General features: G+C 32.4%; 1 protein-coding gene across 3 annotated transcripts; it reads right to left on the bottom strand.

Annotated features, from left to right (window-relative positions):
• Positions 1–2,683: 2,683 nt before the first annotated feature.
• Positions 2,684–10,665, bottom strand: LOC142621160 (uncharacterized). 3 transcript variants are annotated; one of them, XM_075794477.1, is made up of 3 exons: positions 10,535–10,665; positions 4,412–5,336; positions 2,684–4,330 (listed from the first exon to the last, which is right to left on the bottom strand). In XM_075794477.1, exons 2-3 carry the CDS (start codon positions 5,226–5,228, stop codon positions 2,889–2,891), a joined length of 2,259 nt encoding a protein of 752 aa, XP_075650592.1. In that variant the 5' UTR covers positions 5,229–5,336; positions 10,535–10,665; the 3' UTR covers positions 2,684–2,888. The 3 variants fall into 3 exon arrangements, with proteins under 3 accessions (XP_075650592.1, XP_075650589.1, XP_075650590.1); XM_075794474.1 differs by adding an exon at positions 6,133–6,318 and having other exon boundaries at positions 2,684–5,336; positions 10,535–10,651; XM_075794475.1 differs by having other exon boundaries at positions 2,684–5,336.
• Between the last annotated feature and the right edge of the window lie 7,271 nt (positions 10,666–17,936).

Here is a 17,936-nt window from a genome sequence, read left to right as displayed (position 1 = left end):
AATTACTAATAATAAAACTTTTTAAAAAATTAAGCTCAATTAACCAATTTTATTTAAAATAAACAACCCTGTCATTTAAAACAAAAATAATTTTTTTCTTACCGACACAAAAAAAAAAAAAAAAAAAAAATTCAACATCTATATAGTAGCAAAGTCAAAGATTAAAACTGCAGCATACAACCAATAGTAAAGCTACCCTCCTTAACTCAAAACTCTGGCTCTGTCCCTAGCAAAATACTAGGTAAAGGTTTTGAACCCAAAACCTATATATATATATATATATATATATCATGAGGCCCTAAATCTTAATTTCTAGTTTGATAGATTATTGAGTTGAAATTTATTTATAAGTAATTATTTTGCGTCTTTTTCTTTTGTTCATATTTTTTAAAAATATAATCAGTAGTCTTTTTTGTTTATATTTTTAATACAAAGTCTATGTTACTTTTATTATTTATTTATTAATTTAATCTTGAATCTTAAGGTGTGTTTGGATACTGTTTATTTTATTGAAAACTAAAAACACTGTAGCAAAATAATTTTTAAATGTGTGAATAGTGTCGTGGGACCAATTTTAATGAAAAAGAGGTTTATGGGTCCCGTGAACAGTGCACAGGACCCACTAACAGACACATTTTCTGTGAAATATTTGCTGGTCAAAGAGGCAGTGGGTCCCATGCACAGTGCACGGGACCCACTGACAGAACCGTGTCCCACGTGAAACACGGGTCTCAATTAAAAAAAAAAAAAGGAAAATGCAAATGTAGCATGGAGAAATGCAATCCAAACGCATACTTAATGTATTTCTTGTTTTTAAGGAATTTTTTTTCATACTTCAAACCGCAAAGATGAAATTTTGATTCCTTCCTTGCCCCTCTCCCTTTTTGTGGCGGTCTTAAAAAAATTGTATATTGAAGGGTGCGAGAGAGAAAGAAAAAAAAAAAAAAAACAACAACAACAACAACAACAATAACAACAACACTATAAGCGTATGATGAACAAGAGTGCCTTAACCAAATCCAATAGTCCCCAAAACCAAAGAAAAGGTCATCTATAAAAATTTAAAAAAAAGAGAGGCAAAAGTCAGTTCATTCTCCTATTCAATAAACCTTTCAAGATTATTTTTGAGAGAGCAATAATTACCTTATGCATTTAATAATATATATAAATAAATGTCCTCTCAATTATATGAGCCCCCAACTATATAGACCATATATATTGTAAGAGAGAATCTGCATAGAACAAACACAAAATGCCTTATTATCGGGGAGGAAAGAGAGAAAAGAAAAGTATTGAAAAATTTGAAATACGACCTCACAATCATTTTTCTTGTTCCTTTTCATTTCTCCCACTTTTTAATTGTACAAAGTACAAACCGTCCATAAAGTTTTCAATTACAGCCACCAATGAACTCTAGCTTAACTGGTCGGCACACACCAAAATATATATACTTTAAATATAAAAAAATAAATAAACCCCTTCAATCACGGTCATTTTTCTAACACCTTTGACAGTTGAATATAAAATTAAGATATTGATCCAAACAGATTGTTGCAAGCTACACCAACGTGACAAGTGTAAGGCCTCACATATGTTGGGGGAGGGCCTGGCCCAATAAATAAAATAAAGGTTGTTCCTAAACTAGTAATCGTTTTTTCCCTTTTTAATTTTTTTTTAAAAAATACCAGATAAAAATTTTACTCTAAATTAATCTAAGAGTATATGTGTATGAAACTCCCGGCCCTTGCCTCCTACACTCCACAAGCACTTATATTTATGGAGTAACCATCGCACCAATGGTATGCGATAATTTCCTCTCTATTTTTAAGTTTATATATTATAACCTCCTTATTTTTAAGTCTATATATTATGAAAAATACAACATTCACAATATTTTCACAATACTTTCACGACAAATTCTAAGTAGTAGACTGTTATTGACTGTTATTAATGGGTAAAAAAGTCATTTAAGTATAGATTCAAATTAGAATCAGAAACAACTAATCACCTATAATTTGTTATAAAAATGTTGTGATAATATTATGGATATAACATTTCTTATATATTATTTAACCCATTCAATAAGCTTCCGAAAAACAAGATATTGATCAAAACCGGTTGCATGGTACAAGAACTTGCCAAGTTGCAACAGAAAATCAGCTCTCTATGATCTATCACACACACTGCATACAAGTTTGAATTTAAGTCATTAAATGTGTTTTTTAACAAATTCACCGTTAGAATAGATTATCTTTTAATGGTACATATGCATGCAAAATATCAAGATAATAAAAGATTAATAATTATGCCATCTATAAATTTTTAGATTTTTAAGCTTTTGACTTTAAAATTATGTACAAAACATGACTTTATAGGTCAAAAGGTAAATGACATCCAATTGACATGAAATTTGGTATATATGTAAGAACATATGTAATCCAGTAATGGCATTTTCAAAATATTAATATAATAAAAAGTGAGGTAACATTAAAAAAAAGTATACTAAACTGGAGGGAAGCACCCACCTTTGGCTCATGAAATGCCCAAGAACTCTGTACCATTTTCTACTAAACTATCTTTGGCTGGCAGAAAAGATCTGATGTTGGTATTCAGTATGGTCATGCATGATCTTTATATGAAATTTAACTGCCACAGTATTATGCAGCTAACAAAAACCAAAACAAAAAAAAAATCTGGACCATTTCAGATCCATCAATAGCCAAAGAAGCAATTTCTGCAATTTCCCTCAGGTTTACAAAATATTAAAAAAAAAAAAAAAAAAAAAAACTCACCTAAAGGGGGTGTATCCAGCACTATCCACATCCTAAATCTTAGCTTTCTCAAGCATCAGTTACGCATCAGCTTCCTTGACTACCCTGCCAGCACCACTATCTATCATCATGTTTGGTTTGCTCACCATCTTTTACTATCATCTCTTCTTGTTTATCTGTTGAAGAAATCTCCACCATCTCATCTAAATCTATTATCGGGGTACTCTTTAATATTTCTTCCTCTAGTTTTCCACAATTCTCCTTTGCAGGCTCCTCATTAGCTTCTGTCATAACCTGAAGGAGTTCCAAAGGGGTAGCTGCAGGATCCAACTCCCTACAACCCTTCGGAGCGTTATGAGCTTCTTGGCCCGTAAGCAAGTAATTAGGGACCTGATGAGAAAAGCAAAACATTTCTTCCTTGGAAATCCTCCTAACTTCCTTGGGGTCCATGTGCTTATTAAACACAGTCCTGAAACCAGCAACCTTGACAAGGGGGACAACAGACACACCTTGTTCCACATTAAAGTCATCAAGCACTTCCACCATGTCATATTTGTGTATCACATCATCTGACGTATGCTCATTCCAATCTGAGGACCAGTTTCTATAAAGAGCCCAGACTTCTCCCTTTCTAGGATATATGCAAATGACCCCACGAGTGCCTTTTGTCCATGCAACCTTGTGCGAGAAAGAATTTAATGTTTCAGTAGTTTCCTGTTTGCCAATCCTGAAATCCCCACAAGTTTTGGAAAAACCAGAACCTATCCAGTCTAGTGGACCCAATTCACGGTTGCTTCTTGAGTTAAGCCAACTAATCCGCATCTTAAACGGCTTTAAAGAGATCACCTTGTGAACTCGAGCATAGTAACGAGGCATACCATCATCATTATCATACGCAGCCCAGACCTGGTCATCCCCAAAGGATCTTTCAGTTCTGTCCAGGTCAAAATTGTGAAAATCAGGATCTGGAACATTGATTGTCATTGGTGCAACAGCACCTTGAACTGTATCATTATCCGTATTGTTAGACAGAGACTTCTTTTTTTGCCATCTATTATTGGTAACAACTGACTCACGATCCTTGTGCAAATCATGTGTGTCACCATTCACCACACCCAGTTGTTTCTTAGTCTCTTTGTCTTTCACCTTCTGTTTCTCTTTGTTCGCAGCCTTTGCTTCAGTTAGTGAGCTCCATTCTTTAAGTTTCTTGCGGATTTCAATCTGAGCCTTCCCCATCAGCATGTGTTTTATTTCAACTATTGATAATTCTCTCACACTGTTAGCCTTATTAAACATACCAGAAATAGTCCTTTCTGTTCCAAAATTACCCTTTGCTGGTTCAGATACACCTCCCAAGACAGCTCGTCCATTTCCCATGTGACCTCCATAACCATCAATACAATTATCATCTGGTTTTCTCTTCTTCAAGGAACTACCCATTCCCTGATACATATGACTCTTCCCCCATTCGGTAGTGGCTGACTGTGCTTCCTCACGTTCTCTCTTCACTTTCTCACTAGCCTGCTGAACCACAGTTGCAGCTTGAGCAGCTGCAGAAGCTGATGTAACAGTGCAACCAAAATTAGGTGCTGTGGGGAAAGGTCTCCAGGTGTAATTTGTGTTATTGAATGAATTGATACCTGCAGAACCCCCAGGTCCTGAATTTTGAGCAACTGAGGAATTTCTTGCAGTGCTGTAAGGGTCACTACTTGCAGCACGATGTCTTGAATTCTGATGCTGTTGGCGAGAAGAGCAATTGGAAGACTTAAAAACATTTGGAGGTGGAGGCTTCTCTAAAGCCATAAAGGCCTGATGACAATTAGGACAAAGCAGAGTGTGATTTAAATACATCCTGAGATACTCATAATGCGTCTTGCATCGATTGCAAACAGTCCAGAAAGTATCTGCTTTAACCTGTGAAGGAGGCGGAACGGAGGTGGGACCAACCCGAGTATTGCTATGGGGATTCCTTGTAGTTGAAGCAACATTATGAAAGCCGTTTGCTCTGGGTGGCACTGATGGACCACTCCGGTGTGAAACTTTCTGCTGCTGGGATCCTTTCAAATTCCTCTTCTGGTTATATGCTAGTCTCTGAACCCTATCAGATAACAAACTCCAGGCCTCAGAAACCAACTTAAATGCGCCTTCTGCACCTAAGCACTTGTTTTTATCAGGATGAAGAACAAGAGCTAGCTTCCTATATTGTTTCCTCACAGTCTCTTCGTCAGCCATGGGATTTACACCAAGTACACCATACCAATCCACCTCTCCACTTATTTTATTTTCGGCAGCAATATAAACATCAAGTGTGGTCAACATTTGGGGGAGCCCATCAAGCCCAGGATACAAATTTTGGGCCTTCAAAGCAAATTTTTTTGCACCCGAATAATTTTTTTCTGTCAACTTCCTCTCAGCAATTTCTTTAGACCTGACCGCCTCATCTTTATTGCACTCCATAACACTTTCTTCTTCAGCTAGCAACTATATAACCAACAACCACGGGTATCAAATTCTAAAACCTGGCACTCTTTTGCTTAAGATGGTACCTTCATAATAGATATAAACCTGACCAAAAAAGAAATAAAAAGTATAGCATTGTCATATTTAATAAAGAAAACAAGATATTCTTTTCTTTTCTTTTTTGATAGGTAAGAAAACAAGATATTCATATTAACTCATAACCAACAGTATTTGAATGCAGCATTTGAAATCCTTTCAAAAAGAACAATCAGATACAGATCTCTTTATTTTTAATTAGACTTTGAGGTCCATGAATCCCAAGAAAGCTCTACTATTTTGAGCAGGACAATAAGTACAAATATTCTTCTCATTTAAGTAGATGATGTAGTGATACAATTTAGTAAAATTCAAATATTTAATTGAAAATTTTGAGTAAGCCACAAACCACACTATCCTTCTGCAATGACAATTTTCCCTTTGACTTCTTGTCAGAATTAAGCACTTCTTATTAGACCACTATATCCTTCCTCAAGGTGAACTTGGGCTCAAGACCATAGCAGTTTATTGGTTAGGTTTTTCTTATTGGGGGGATGAGTGTTTATTGGTTAAACTTCTTATCTGCAATTTCTATTATTGTCCAAAAAGAAAGGGGGTGGGGGGGGTGGTTGTTGAAGCCCATGACATGCCATTGACCTAATTGAACTCTTCTGCAGTATCAGCCCTTTTTAACAAAATACCTTGGGGTTTAATGACATCTAATGATAAAAAATAAAAAATAAAAAAAAAAGCCAGCCAGTTGGTAACATACATGGAGGGAGAGAGACAGAGAGAGAGCATATAAAAAATAATAATTAGTTCCCAAAATCATAAAGTAACTGAATTCAAATTTTATAAGCCTTACCCATTACAGTATGTGACAGGGAAACATATCAAAGAGAGAGATGCAGATAAGTTTCATTTGATAGATTTGAGTAGCTTTGTCTCCCCCGCCCCCCCTCTCTTCTATTTTTCTTTATGTACTTGTTTCTTTCAGTAGTCAAAGAGTAACTTTGTCATGAAATATCCATCTTATGAACCCAAATACTCTCTGCCATCATTGAATTTTACAAAAGTGAGAATCTGGTACCAACCAAGGGAGGCCAATGATATTATTTACAATACTTAGTAGTGAATGCCAATCATTCATGAAAGTTGTAATTTGACTAACACAGCCAGCTCCCCAGGTTCCGGACATGTGGACAATGTCATAGGTGTTTTCAGGTAAAAAAAATATGGAAAACATAAATTCATTCATGTCTTGGTGTGAAAGTACCGAAGCAGTCATCTTTTTTTACAACAACATATAAAGAAAAGAATGCCACTAGGATAACAATCCATCAGGACCTGACAGTTCAACAAGCACTGCCAATTGAGACAGCAAATATCCTTGTTTGTTCAAGATGCTAAATGCTAATATTAGCAAATGGTTAGAATACAGGACTCCTAAAATTATTTCATAGTCTAGGAACAATAAATTAGTTGTAAATGTCATGGTATTTTCTTTTACAGGATGTACTCTAATGTTGCAAATAAATCATAATATGATACTCCTAAATTTTGTTTCACCCACCCACATATAAATCCTTTTTTTTTTTTTTGATAGGTAATAAGAATTTTATTGATAAGAAAAGATCAATGTGTTTACTATTGTAAACTCACCCACATATAAATCCTTCACACAATAAATCTAATACAGCCCATCCTGGAAAGTCGGACCAGGATACAGCAAGGTCAATCTCTCTTCTTGTTTTTTTTAATAAGTAAAAAATATATAATTAGAAAAGGAGAAAGGGAATGGCACATATATAGATGTGAACAGGCCCAATTCAAAGAATACAAATCACAAGGAAATCCAATAAAATCTATATAAGACATCAAAGGGATGCTGCCTAGTGCATGCATCAAATCTCTTGTATACTAAGCATTTTCAACTCAACTCAACTAAACAGTAGCCACAACTAATTCAGGTCAGCTATTTGGAATCTTGGATCCCTTAACCACTCAGCTATATCCATGGTCCTGTCCCCAATTACCTCCAATCCACATCATATTTTTCCTCCCTTTTACTCTTTTTGCTAGTTGAACTCTAATATGATCATTCTTTCTTATGGGTGTATTTGTAGGCCTCCATTGTACATGTCCGTCCAAACCACCTCTCCCTTGATTGTCAAACAGTCTGACCCATAAAACATAGATGGCCTTATGAGAATTCCATAAAGTTTTCCCTTTAGTTTCACATGGATCCTGTGATGGCTAGAACCCAAATGCACCTCCCAACTTCATCCACCTTCCCTTAGTTCTATAAGAAACATCCTCCTCAGTCTTCCCATCTATATGTATAATTGAACCAAGTTATAAAAATATGACCATGTTTCATATCTCGACCATACTGCTTGTATTTTCAAATTACTTATAGTAAATTGAAGGTAAGAGCCTTACGTATGATAACTTACCAAAGGGAACTTCAAGAAAAAAAAAATCATGCAAATATCACACCTACCAATTCCCACAAAAATAGAAATGAAAAAAATCACAAATCAAAAACATTAAGTAATCATTGCTACAAATAAATAATATAAGGGGGCAAAGAGAACCCCTTTTTTTGTAAAAATGAAAATATAAAGTAGCATTTCATGACATTTGTACCCTGTTTTTATAAGTACAATAACAACAACAATGACGACAACAAAAACAAAAGCCTTAGGCCCAAACTTTTGGGGTCAGCTATAAATCCTCAATAAATTAGCTAGGGTATGTATTCTTTTCCTCCATTCAATTCTATTTGAAATCATGCTCTCCGTTACTGCTTTAATTGACATGTCATTTTTTTATTAATTCTACTAATGTTATTTTTGGTCTTCCTTTACCTTTTTTTGTTTTCTCAACTTGGATCAACTTACTCTTTCTCACCCGTGCATTAGTCGCTCTAACATGACTAAACCATCTCAAGCGAATCTCCCTTATCTTTCCATCAATAGGGGATACCCCTATCTTTAAGCGGATTTCCTCATTTCAAATCCTATCTTTCCTTGTATTTCCAGTCATCCATCTTAACATTCTCATCTCAACTACAATCATTTTATGAGCATATTTCTTCTTAACAGCCCATCTCCATTCCATTTTTATAAGTAACAAAGAAATTTATCAAAGAAAGGAAAGCTCAAATGGTGAGCTTTGAGCTAAATGAGTTACAAGATACCCCCAAGCATAGAACAACATTCATATAAAAGGCACTAGAAGATAGAATTGATCACAATGATAGATCTCTCAACTCCTTTGAAAGTTTGGTTGTTCTACTCCCTCAAAATTACCCACAGCAGACAATGATGAGCCACATTCCACCCATATAACCCTTTCCAGCAAGACTAGACATCTATCATCCTTTTCACATACCAAATGCACCATAAAAGTCACACAAAAAAGGACCACAAATCACGAGCAACTGAGCAAAAGCAAGAGATGATCCAACACTAACCTTGTACATAAAACAGCAATTGATCAGAACTATATTCCGCTTAATAAATTTGTCTATAGTCCATGTCTATCCAGAGCAACCATCCTCACAAAAAAGGCCACATTCTTAGGCACTTTGCCACTCCAAATACAATTCCACAGGAAATGTTTTCTACTAGCCTTTTATAAAGTATTTACACCCTCGACTTTTAGGTGTTTCTAATCTTGGAAGGATTCTTCTTTGCCAAGTCTAAAATCTCAACTAAAAAGGAAAAACAAAATGAACACTAAAAATCTCCCCTGGACAAGTGCTAACAAGGGGGAAAGAACAAATGAAAATAAACTATGTCTTTGGAAATCCAAGTTTCATGCGCTTAACAATAGCCATGAACCATATGACTAAAAGTGTTAATAATTTGCATCAAATTTTAAACACTCACTTTCTGCTAATAGTACCTTATATCATCCACCTCCACAATGTCCTTTATAGAAGATAATCTGATAATTCATTGTTGACATGAGCTTGCCCTTGAATTCAGTTAGGCTTTACAATTCTATTTGTATAAGGATTCCCCAACTATGCTGATATATTTTCACTTATAGAAGTCCATAATGCCAACTCTAATCATCTATTTATACCAGGCCAAACTTTAGTTTTGAAGAGCCTTTTTAATCTCCTATTTTCTTAGTGAAACTTTCTCCTCATTGCCATCTATGGATGGAGGCAATTTGCCGAACCACATAAATTATTGTGCTCTCTATGTATGTGCTTGTTGATTTGTTTTTGTATTCACTGTGATTAGTTTAAATCTTGGGAGTGTCATTGCACAAAATACATTAAAATCACAACAGTTCAATAGACTAAAATAACCAGTCGAAGAAAGGTTCCATGGTGTAGTGGTTAGCAATCTGGACTTTGAATCCAGCAACCTGGATTCGACTCCCGGTGGGACCTCTTTCACTTTACTCATTATTTTTACTTATCAAAAAAAACAAAAGACTAAAATATCCAATCTCCAACACATCAAAACTTAAAATCGCAACAGTAACCCAAAATTCAATCTAAATTATGAGAAAAGATAAAATTAATCCATTCATACAAATACACAAAACGACCCTTTTTGTTTTATAGGCACATACACAAATCTATCATCATTGCAGGATTTTTCTCAGTCTTTGTTATATTTAGAATTGGATCACAAATCCAATCAGAAAACAAAGATTAATAAATCAGCTCACTACCCTAGTCCTATAAACTCAATACTCAATCCTCAACTCCAAAAAGTTTTTGAAATTACAACCAAAAAAAAAACCCAGATAAGACTGAGAATCATATCAAAAAACAAGTAAATAATTATTTTACACAGAATTATAGCAACCATGCAAAATGCCCACAAAATGTACCAAATCAAATCTCACTTTTTTCTCTTCACCATTTTACTTTCCCACACACCCTTTTCAACATACTCCCCAAAACCACACAAAACCGACGAGTAAAGAAACAAAGCTAAAAAGCATTTCACAGACTCAATTCACCAACTTCAGACTCAAACTTTTTTTTTCCAAAATTGAACAAAAATTAGTTGGCCATGGATCTACAGGAGCAGAGGATTCAGAATACTCTTAACGGTCAAATTTCAGTAACACAATTTGAATTCCAATCATTCAATGCTTTTCAAAAAAACTGAAAACCCTAGATTCTGTGATATTCTCAGACAGTACACACAAATTTATAAGCCAAAAAAGATGTGTTCTTTGAGGCAAAAATGGAAAAACAGAGAGTTTAGTAAATACCCATTTGGAGAAAGTACCTGTCTTGAAGAAATTTGGAATCTGAGAAGACCATCAACCATGCAGAGTCACCCATTTGTCAAAACCGGTTGAGAACATGGGAGAGTGAAAGGAATTCTCAAATGCCCAAATAACTTTTTTTTTGTTTTTTAATAAATAATAATATTAATAATAATAACAATAAATAGAAAAATAAAGTAAGTATGGGTTTGGTTTAATATATATTTTTTTTTTTGGTTAACCCTAATGAAGTTTATTTTATGTAGTGTTGAATCTAAATGCTTAACTAGGGTTAAATTTTAACTCTGGGATTGAGTTTGCAGGATGCTAAAAATTGTGAAGCATTCATGGTTAATTTTTTTACGAAATTGAATTAATAAATATTTTTGTTTCCTTTTCGAAGATTTATATTTTTTGAATTTTTAAGATTTTTTTTATTAAAATAATAATAGTATAATACTCATGTAGGGCCTTTAAAAGTATATTCCAATAAAAGAATGTTTAGGGACACATCAAATGCCAAAATTTTTGTCACAACTCTAAAGTGGTCCATTATAAGAAATGTTATAAATATATTTGTCATATATATAATTTTTCATATTTAGTACGTGTATACTGTTTTGAGACTAAATTTTTTTTTTTTTAATTTGATAATAAGACTGTTTGTTTTGTATAGATGTGAAATAATAGTATGAATTAATTAATTAAAAAATTATGTGAAATGAAAAATTATATATTTGCAAATATTATGATTGATGATTAATATAATCAAAATAAATATTAAATTGTATTTTAGAGTTCTTGAAATTTGTAAAAATGAAATTTTAGTGTGGGTAGGATTATAAATTTTTTTGAAACTAGATAATTATCTCATATAATATAGTTTTAACTAAATTAAACCGTCTCAATAATTAAAAAAACAATTAAATTTTAGTTGGAGTGGAATTTTTAATTTCTTGAAACTTAAGTAATAGAATTTTATCCAAATTAAACTATTATAATAATTAATAGAATAAAGTAATTTAATTTAATGATTAATGAGTGTAGCCACTTATTATAAAGATAAGATAATTATTTGAGGCAATCATGATACAGATTCTAAGTCTTAATAACTTCTACAACTTAAACTTTTATTATTATAATATATAATGTATCAAAAACTTCCAATTATCTCAATTGGTAAAGTTTTCATTCTAAAAAAAAAAAGGTAAAGTCTCTGATGGTCGAATAAAAAATCTAGGGTTTAGTCTTCGTCTACATAAAAAACTAATTGATGTATTGGTCTGATGATAAAAAGTTATTATTATTAGTGAACGTTATAAGTTAAAATTATTTTTTAAAAAATCTCTCAATCATATAGGAAATTATGTAATTAATTCAATATTTTAATGAATGTACCAAAAGAAAGAATTTATCAAAGAGTAATTATTCAATATTTTGAGAATAATTTTTATCCACGCATATAATAGTAGATATCATTAACTAAATTTATCATGAAACCCACAATTCATAACAATTAATAAAATACATTAATTTAATATTAAAGAAAAATTAATGAATATGTTAGCATTTTTTTTTTTTTTGGTTTTCTTACATTAAAATATCACTTAATATACACATAAATAATTTTAAATATTTCATATTTGTCTCAAATACCATATTATATTCACATGCGCATGCACATATTTGTAAATTAGTTTTACTAGTAGAGTCAAATCCTAACTTTGCCAATGATTTGAATTACTCGATTTGAATTTATAAATAGGTGCAAAATGGGTTTAATTAAGATACGTAAATTTAATAACAAATAAAAAATAATGAATATGTTATCATTTTTGTGGGTTTTCTCACATTAAAATATCACTTAATATACACACAAATAATTTTAAATATTTTATATTTGTCTCAAATACCATATTATATTCACATGCACATGCACATATTTGTAAATTACTTTTACCAGTAGAGTCAAATTCTAACTCTGCGAATAATTTGGGTTACTTGATTTGAATTTATAAATAGGTGCAAAATGGGTTTAACTAAGATACATTAATTTAATATCAAATAAAAAATAATGAATATGTTATCTTTTTTGTGGGTTTTCTCACATTAAAATATCACTTAATATATACACAAATAAGTTTAAATATTTTATATTTGTCTCAAATACCATATTATATTCACATGCACATGCACATATTTATAAATTACTTTTACTATTAGAGTCAAATCCTAACTTTGCCAATGATTTGGATTACTCGATTTGAATTTATAAATAGGTGCAAAATGGGTTTAATTAAGATACATAAATTTAATAACAAATAAAAAATAATGAATATGTTATCTTTTTTGTGGCTTTTCTCACATTAAAATATCACTTAATATACACATAAATAATTTTAAATATGTCATATTTGTCTCAAATACCATATTATATTCACATGCACATGGAAATATTTGTAAATTACTTTTACCAGTAGAGTCAAATCCTAACTCTGCCAATGATTTGGGTTACTCCATTTGAATTTATAAATAGGTGCAAAATGGGTTTAATTAAGAGTGAAACTATTTTTCATTGTGCAAGACTTAATGATTCTTAAAATATATATAATATTTTACCAAAAGTAAAAATATATATATATAATAAAATAAAATTGTGCAAGACTGAACAGCCTGCTCGATCAAAAATCAAGGCTCACTTGTGCAAAATTGAAATTCTGATAGAAAGTTTTGCCGGTCTTTGTTCAAGGATATCACAAATTTTATTATATAAATTTTACAAATTGATATGTAACAATAGTAACCTATCAAAAAATAAATTTAAATATTAATTTATTATGTTATTAAAGTATATTTATCATATTATTGTAAATTATAACATTTTGTTGTAAAATTTGTAATAATTAAATTTTGGCAATTTCCTTTTTATATTTATGAAAAATTTTAAGTTTTAATTTATGTTATAAACCTTAAGTTTTTTTTATACCATAAAATTGGAAAAATACTGTGAAGGACATGTCACTTTCGTTCACTTTCTAATTACTTTCTCATTCTCTACCAGACTTCACAGTTCACACCGCTAACCGCTTAAACTTTTCACAAGTGGCAGTGTTGCACTTGCATTCTTGCACCACTCGTAAACAAAAAAACAAAAAACCAAAACCTGTTCTTCCATATTCATAATCATTATCAAAAACAACTTAAACCCAAGAAACAAAGAGAGAAAGAAAGTAAAAGCAGCCATTGAGTTCTTCTCCTTCATTGCTTTGCTTTTGCTCTGAAAAACAAAGAAACAAGTACAGTCCAGAACAAAACTTTCCATAATATTTCCAAACCAAAACCAAATTTTCACTGAGCTGGCTGGTACATTCTTTCTCTCTTGACTGTGTTCTGTTCAATGTGTGCCTGTGTTTGGTTGCTTATATAATCATAAAAGCTTGGGAAAAGAAAGTAAAAGATCTTTTTAATGGGTTGTATTTAGTTGCTTGCTGTCTGTATGAAGTTCTTTGATTTTTTTTTTTAAAGTTATTTTGAATTTTCTTATTTACAATAAGAAAAGGAAAAGAAAGATCACATTTCCTGGCAAGACAAATCTTGGTTTTAATTTTTGTTATTTTATTTTATTATTTCTTTTTTTAATTTTAGATGGGAGCATGAGCTATGAAGTTATGTTATTCACAATGAGATTATCCTTACAACTTTAAATTTTGAGGAATAAGATTCGTAAATTTAGTGTTTTTTATTATTATTATTATTATTATTGTTTGATATGCTATTGTCATGACTAAGCTGATAAAGTTGCAGTTTGTGACTTTGTGTGATGCAAAAAAAAAAAATTTAATATTTTTCTTGGTTAGCCAGTGTGACTTGGCATCGAAACTTTACAGTTTTGTTCCTCGAGCTACCCAATTGAATTCAAAGCTTTTGGGGTCGCTTGGATATCTCACGGAAAATGAATGGGGACCAATTTGTGTTGTGCATTGCATTGGAAGGTGTAATCTTGTAAATCATCATCAAGAATGGTGCATAGATGAGAGTGCAATTCATTAATACAGGTGATGGTTTAGGATTAATTGTAGGTTGTCTTATGTAAATGCTGCCATTTTAATAATTGTTTTATTCATAGCAATGGGCAGTTGACTTCTAATGCTGTGTAAAGCACAGTGCAAGCATTCATTTTTGTTGTGAAATTCAATACACCTTTAAGGCATCCCTTTATATTTCACTTATCTCCCCACCACCACCCCCCCCCCCCCCAAAAAAAAGGGAGTCCCTTCATATTGCATTACTTGCCCACGTGAATATTTCTATCAGTTAATGTAATTGGCAGCCAAGAAGAGATCAACTGCAAACATATCAGATTTTTAATTAGTTCCTCTGAAAATAGAAGGGATATTTTCTTGGGGTATAGTTTTGAGTGCGTTGATGCATGAGAGGCCCAAGAAATAATAGCGGTTCCTGCCCAATTTTCACAATGATAATTTTGATTCCATGTCACCCATTTTGGTTATTTACCAATTCTTCTCTTCATTAAAAATTCCCTAATAATTCATCAAGATCCAGTGGATGGTGTTTTCTAATTGATAATCCATATTTGAAATCTCAGATAGGAAAATAAGCTACTCTTTTGGTATATGTTGCTATTGTGTGGTATAGGCTGTTAGAGACTTTGCGCTCTTTAATTTCTCTACAAAAGAAGGGAAAGAAAACGTCATGTTCCTTAGATGGTTCAACTTTCCATTCTTAATGTTTCATAAGTAGTGTTTTTGGGATTGTCAATTTTAATAATATATTTTTTTTAATCCACACGTATTATTATGTATAGCCAACAACATTTGGCACTGATGCTTAGTTGAGTTGAGTAGCTTTCTGTGTAAGGTAACATGTGTGTGTTCTGACAATCCTTATGTTCATTGTATCTATTCTTGGACAATTTGGTTGAACCACATAATTCATCATCTTTTTTCTAATGTTTCAGGTAACAACTGACTTGCTGTGAGATTGTAAGTTTTTGTCATCAAATTATTTAGTCTTGGTTATACATCTTGGGCAGCTTCAAGGAAGATCAAGAAACAAGATATAAAGAAGCAATCCTGATGCTTTGAAGTGAAATGAGCACCTTTTTATTACCCTTATCTTAGAATTAGTAGAAGATATACAGTTCTAAGTTAATCCAGTGGGCACCGATCCCTATATTGGGTTTTTGGAACTAAGACTTTTACTTTCAAACTGATGTTTATCTGTTAATTAGAAAATAATAAATGAAATGAAAAACTGTTTTTTAGCCAAAAGACAAGCTATGTTACTTGGTAAGCTAGCTGCTACTACTACTGTTTTTAAGGCAATTGCGCAATTGGCTTGTGGTGAAATCACATTGTGGCAGGAGTGCTGTAATTGTTATACAGATATTTAGTGACCTGTAAAGCAGAAGGTTGGATGAAGTTGACTTGGTTTCTTGTTTTTTAACCTGTGGTTGTTGGCATTGTTCAAATCTCTCTCCGGGAGTCACTTTCTAAAGCTTTGGTATCTAAACCAATAGAAATTTTGAAACTATCTTACTAGTTTCCATTGGAATGAATTTATTCTAAAGATGAAGACTATTCTATGGCAACCTTTGAAATGAAAGTGAGCCCTTAATTTTGATGACATCACTGACCGTGCTGCATATTGATGTGAAGTTACAAACTTCAGGTGGTTCTGAACTTGTTTACTGCTCTTCATCCAGCTTTCATTGAAAAGCCTAACTAGTTCATCGATGATTTTCATGGATCATTGTTTGCTATGTATTTCTTCTTCATGTGTTCCCACGTTCATTATCAGGGTGTTACCTGAACTCATGAAATCTTCTCAATACTTGGAAAATGGCATAACTAGACACTTGTTTTTCTCATTGCTCCAAAAATCAAGTGCTTTAATCTGTGGGAGTTCTGGGTTTGTTAAACTCTCTTAAAGATAAATTTAAGGTTTTGCAGTATGGAATCCAAGAAGGAATCCATTCCATTATATCCTATTCGAATGTTTGGTTTGGTTAGTTGGCTAGGAATGCTAGGTGGAATCACTTGAAAAACTTAAACAGCTTTGTACAAACACAAATCTTAAATATAGCACGATATTAAATTATAGATTACCTTTTTGTATTTTCAACCTTCAAATCCTTCAGATGACTCTAAATATAGCACTAGATGGTCTTAATACATGTCCTTAATTGGTTTTTCATCTGTCCAAAGTGATAAGAAACTTGTAAAATTTTTAGAAAATAAAATTTCATGAATCTTATGTTGGAGAAAGCGGAAGATTATTTCATTGTAAGAAAGAGTCGTAGAATTGGAGCAGTACTGCAGTGTCTAAATAAGATTGTTAGATTTAATTTTTAGGATTCTAGGAAACTTGTTCCTTATCTTCATTCTTGGCTGCAAAATGTCATCATAATCATTTATGCATGATGTTTGGTTTTGTTAAGGATGGTATTCCTAATTATTGTTGCTTATTATTACATCAACTTAGGTTTCACTTAATTTTGGTTAACCTAGAGGACAACTTAGTCAAACTTGTTTTAGCTTGTTTTAAACACTACCAGTGTAGGATTTCTTTTGTTAATATTAAGGGGAATGTTAGATTGCAAATTCCATCATTTGCAAGGTCAATTCCAACCTCCAAATTGTATTATATAACTTTATTTGCCATAACTAACAAGATAAATGATACGGAGCTTTTGATCAACTTCCAAGATTCAATGAATGTATTAACCTTTATTTTTTTGTATCATCTCTTCCATTGATGCTGATGGTCTTTTCCTTGTTTCAGCTGAGGATTTCATAATGTATGCTGACCCTGGCTCTCAGCTGAGGAAAAAAAAACCTTAGTTGAAGCTAACTCTTCTACATTTGAGCCTTTCAGTTAGGGTTAGGTGGGATTAATGTCAACGTACTACATTTCCTGTCATCATTTAGATAAGGTGCTTGGCTTGCGTCTGACTGATGAATCATTGTAAATTTTGAGGCTTGAGCTGTTCAATGCATAAGCCATAAAGTGCATGTCATATGCATAAATTACATGCCTGAATGAGTGGAATTGTTGCCCTACACGGTGTCAGTGAAAAACATTGTTTAGAAAAACAGGTGTTCAAAACACACAAAGTAATGACTTTTGCAGCTGGATGGCCTATTCAGGGGGGGAAAGGGGGAGGGGGGTTAGAAAATTCTTTCATATAATTCATTGTACTTTAAGAACACGTATAGTCTTAGTAGTCTTCTCATTCTTTTTTGCATTTTGTCCCTTTGCATCTCTCTTTGGATATATAAGGGACGCTATACTTTGTAAAGAAGAACAAGGAACAATAAAAGTTCTTTCATATTTCCATAATTGTCCTCTTTGTCTGTGATTGGTATCAGAGAAGAATATAAACATGTGTTGCATATAGAT

This window comes from Castanea sativa, chromosome 12, assembly GCF_040712315.1.
Source record: "Castanea sativa cultivar Marrone di Chiusa Pesio chromosome 12, ASM4071231v1".
Taxonomy (NCBI): domain Eukaryota; kingdom Viridiplantae; phylum Streptophyta; class Magnoliopsida; order Fagales; family Fagaceae; genus Castanea; species Castanea sativa.
Note: the sequence above shows the minus strand (reverse complement) of the source record. Positions and strands in the feature narration are given on the sequence as shown.

Bases quoted from the DNA above. Each gene is read 5' to 3' on its own strand.
- LOC142621160 (XM_075794475.1), bottom strand. From the start codon at position 5,228: ATGGAGTGCAATAAAGATGAGGCGGTCAGGTCTAAAGAAATTGCTGAG.